This window comes from Odocoileus virginianus, chromosome 13, assembly GCF_023699985.2.
Source record: "Odocoileus virginianus isolate 20LAN1187 ecotype Illinois chromosome 13, Ovbor_1.2, whole genome shotgun sequence".
Taxonomy (NCBI): domain Eukaryota; kingdom Metazoa; phylum Chordata; class Mammalia; order Artiodactyla; family Cervidae; genus Odocoileus; species Odocoileus virginianus.
This window is the reverse complement of record NC_069686.1, coordinates 51,052,121-51,056,793: the sequence shown is the minus strand read 5'-3', so window position 1 is coordinate 51,056,793 and position 4,673 is coordinate 51,052,121. Positions and strand designations below refer to the sequence as shown.

General features: G+C 39.2%; 1 protein-coding gene across 1 annotated transcript; it reads right to left on the bottom strand.

Annotated features, from left to right (window-relative positions):
- Positions 1-1,129: 1,129 nt before the first annotated feature.
- LOC139038072 (cytoskeleton-associated protein 2-like) lies at positions 1,130-4,235 on the bottom strand. Its single transcript, XM_070476271.1, is given in 5 exon segments — positions 1,130-2,842; positions 2,845-3,561; positions 3,564-3,693; positions 3,695-3,882; positions 3,885-4,235. Coding segments are annotated over 5 exon segments (2,043 nt in total). The 5' UTR covers positions 4,168-4,235; the 3' UTR covers positions 1,130-2,117.
- Between the last annotated feature and the right edge of the window lie 438 nt (positions 4,236-4,673).

The window sequence follows — 4,673 nt, the reverse complement described above, 5'->3', positions numbered from 1 at the left end:
CCAGGAATCATGAGTCCTTGAGAGGCACATTAAAGGCTGCCTACTACAGCCTCTAACCTAACCTCTGATTTTCTCACTCATCTAGTGAATCAGCATCATCACCAAGTACCTTCTGACTTTAAATGACATGTGCTTACTGCCTCTGGGCCAATCTAGTACAGTAAGTCTCCTGTATGCAAACAAGATCATGCTGAGAGTGTGTTCATAAATCCAACAGAGTTAGCCCAGGTACCCAACGCACACAATTGGCTATATAGTACTTTTGTTGTTCTTGTTGTTTACTCACTAAATCATGTCTGACTCTTTGGCAACCCCATGGACTGTAGCCCACCAGGCTCCTCTGTCCATGGGATTTTCCAAGCAAGAACACTGGAGTGGTTTGCCATTTCCTTCTCCAAGGGGTCTTCTTGATTCAGGGATTGAACCCACGTCTCCTGCTTGGCAGATGAATTCTTTACCCTGAGCCACCTGGGAAGCCCATATAGTACTGTATTGTAGGGTTTATAATACTTTTTGCACAAATAATACATAAACGAACAAATACCAAAAAAGCATTTTTAATCTTATAGTACATTTAATCTTATAGAACATTTTTAATCTTATAGTACAGTACCTTGAAAAGTACAGTAGTACCAGCTACATCACTGTTTCTTTTACACTTGCATCCAGACATCCTGGCCTTGAAATAAAGATACTGTACTACTGTACTCTATACAGTACACAAAAGTACAATCACTTGAAGAGGATGCATCCATGTGAGAATCTATGTAATCTATGTAAGACACCTGAGCGAACTCATGTAATAGGACATGCAAAATGCATGATTGCGTCTTTGAAAGTTTACAACTTGAAGGTTCATATGTAGGGAACTTATCATATAGAAGTTAAGAACATGGACTTTGCAGCCTGTTTTCCTGAGTTTGAGTCCTAGCTCTACCACTTGATAGCTGATGAGCTTGGGCAAGCTACTTTTATTTATTTATTTATTTTTTAAACACAGAGTTTTTAATAAGTGTTGAAAAACCTAAAGTCCAGTCTGATTGTAATGTATTTCAAAGGCAAGCATTCAAACTTATTCACTGAGCTTAAATTGCATTTTATATTTGTTGAGAGAAATATCATTCCAACATTGTTATATATTTTACTTTATTGTATACATATTAGATACATAGTTAAAAGGAATAAAAATCCTACTCTCTAGAACATGAGATAATAAATAGAACAAAGATTGGCACTATTATATAAATGGAATTCATGAACATAAATAGGTAATGTGATTTTTAACTATATTCATATTATGCAGTTTTAAAACTAATCTTTTACAATGACCAAATCCTTACTTGAAACTGTAGGGTTGATAAAGAATATATACCACTTATGTATTAGTTTGGAGACTTACAAAACAGTTTTAGTGGTGGTATTTATGTGTGAAAAGAGTCCTACTACTGTGTATGATTATCATGTTTTAGGAGACATGATTTAACAGTGAAGTGTTTATATTAACATTACAAGGAAGAAATCAGTTTTAAGTTATTAGTTATTTTAGAAATACTACTTAAACTACAATGACATTTATGAAATAGTATATATTCCTTCTTTAATTCCATTTTAATAGTCTATATAAACTGTTATCAAATGAAGGGATGGGTTAAAAACTTTTCAGCATTTTACATAGTCAAGTTAGAAAAGGAACTTAGAAAGGAACTCAGATTTAAAGTTCCAAAGACCCATCAGCTTTGGCATGTTTTCTTTCTTACCACAAATCATTTCCTCTTAGAAATGGAGTAGTTAACTGTCCTTCTTATGACCTTGGCTATAATAAAGAAAGAGGTCAAGAGACCACAGGCGCAGAGTCACTGGCCCTGATGGAGAGTGGCAGTGAACAAGCAGGGACACGGAGACCACAGAACTGGGTGACGAAGGAAGCTAACTCTCTTAACAAATGACCTAGCTCAGAGAAAAGCTCAGTCTGTTGAGATCAACAAGGTAGGATTAACTTTCTGCCGTGAATACTTAGGTACTTGGCAACTCCTGACCTAAACGACATACAAAACCACAACCAATCAACTGGCCAACCACTCTTGGAATATAATAACACCCCACTCTTTATCAGAACCTCACTCCTCTTCTGTCGGGTCAGGCTCCGAGAACATGCTGCACAGGGCTGTGTTGGGGCGGCACACAAAAGCATCAGTTTCACGGCCCAACTCTGTTAATTGTTCCAATGAAGACATGCAAGGATAATGGTCTTTTAACATATCTGGCAATTTAGAAGTCTTCTCTTGAAGACGTCGAGAACGTCTAACTGGTGTTAGAAACCTTAGCTCTTTATATGCTGAATTTGTTTCATCAAACTGCATCTTCTTTTTTACTCTTTGTAAGTATGGCGCAGTGGACACATTATATTTAATTAAGCAACCTGCCCTAGTGTTTGTACTTGGGGTTTTAACATCACTGGTTGGGTCTTTTCCTTTGTCATTTTGCTCTTTTTCACAATCTTGAAACACCACATATCTAGGATGCTTATTTTCCATTTTCAGTTTTTCTGATTCTAGATCAACATTTGTATTGTCAGTGTGGGCTTCCTGGATTTCTTCTTTGTTTGCACAAGTCTCCTCAATATTTTCTCCAAATTTAAGTTTTTCTTGACTCTTCATTGTCAGAATTTCAACAATTGTATGTCTCATCTCTTCAATGGGCTGAGCTCCTGCCAGAATGGCCTTCTCATAGATTGTGATAATATTTTCAATAGGACTTGTGAGTGATTCAATATGTGCAAGGCATATCCAATATTTAACAAGCTTTTTGGCATCCAGAATATTTTTAATCAGGTCGTTTAGTTAACTAATACTTCTTCTTTTGGACACCCCTCATTAATCAGCTTCAGGCATTCAGAAAATGTCTTGTTTACTTTTTCAATAAACAGTCGTTGCTCATCTTCTTCTGCCATGGTAGTCCAGAAGGATCCAACAGGTTGTTCATCTTGTGTTTCAGGCTCAGGCCAGATAACTGCTGAGCTTGGAGGCCGTTTCAGAATTCTTCCTTTGCCAGCTTTCCACTCACTCAGACGAGCTTTTCTCTCTTCCGCAGTTTCTTTGGGCCGAGTCCATCTACTGTCGACAGCTGCTTTCACCATAGTGTGTCTGTGCTGGTCAGTGCTTTTTGACTTTTCTATCAGTTTAGTATTAGAAGATGAAGCAGGCCTGGCTACCATTTCAGCTGTCATGCTTTTTGATAGTGTCTTATTTCCTTTTGTGTCCTGTGAAGAACTGGTCTTGATGCCAGACGAAACTGTATTTAACTCTTTCTCTTGAGGCCCCTTTCGGACCGTAACATTGGCAGACATCCTGCTGCTGCCCTGTTTCATGGTGTCCTGGGTTTCACTGTGCTGACTTCTAATAGGAGGTCGCACAAGGTGTCGGATGTGAGATATAGAGTTTGCAAATTTAGTGGCAGTTGTCATATGTGAGGCTCTATCACTTTTCACTGTTATGCTGCTGACGTCTCCAGGCTGAGGCTTTGTGGCTTTAGAGACAGTCGCTGGAAGGTTCTTGGTTGTTTAGAACTCTCATCTTTGACTTGCAATGGTTTTCTAAAGGAATTAATCTTAGACTGAACAATTTGGCCACGATATGCTCCAAGCACAGGTTTCTTGGGCACGTTAGCGTCGTGCTTTGATTTTTCTGTAATCACTGTTTTTTTTTTTACTGTTGTTTTTAAGGTGAAATGTTTGGCTTAATGTTCTATGCTGATTTTGGGGGTCATCTTTAACTGGTAACAATGGCAGAGTTTGATTATTATCCTCAGAATTAGGTGGATCCGTAGCTGTAGTTGAATTGTTTAATTCATTAGAAGGTTTTAAAGGAATACAGTTTTTTCCACTGTTAAATTATTTTTGATCCTGGTAGGTCTACCGACATTCTCTTTATCAGCCATTTTTGTCTTCATTTTCAGAACTTTTTTCCCTTCGTGGATCTGGCCTTCAGCTGTCCTGACTCTCTGATCTCCTTCACTGAGTAACATCTGATTTTCCTGTTTGCATGCAAAGGAAGTTTTTCTTTTTAACAGCTGCTCCTTGAGTTTTTGTCTTCTTTGCTCTCTGAACGCGGACTGGGCCCTCTGACTCGGGTTCAACTGCAGGTCCTGGGGGATGGCTGGGGTGCTCATCGCAGCTCGGGGCAGCCAGGTACGCGTCTCCGGCGTAGACACCCTGCGGACACCGCCGCTGTTGTCTGCCTCTGGGCGTGTGGGGCTCTGCCTTAGACAGCGCCCGCAAGCTACTTTTAACTCAGATTCCTACTCATAAAATGGGGCTGATAATAGTTGCTTCTTGTTATAAAGATCAAGTCAGTGTGTAATATGAAGTGTTTAAGACAACAGGTGACATGGAATAAGCACCATATAGGTACTTAAAGTTATCACAGCTCTGCACAAGCACAAGAAATATTACTTAAATTATCTTGTTATTGTTATTCAGTTGCTGAGTCATGTCCAACTCTTTGTGTCCCCATGGACTGCAGCATGCCAGGCTTCCCTGTGCTTCACTATCTCCTGAAATTTGCTCAAACTCATGTTCATTGAGTTGGTGATACCATCCAACCATTTCATCCTCTGCCACCCTCTTCTCCTTTTGCCTTCATCTTTACCAGCATCAGGGTCTTTTCCAATGAACT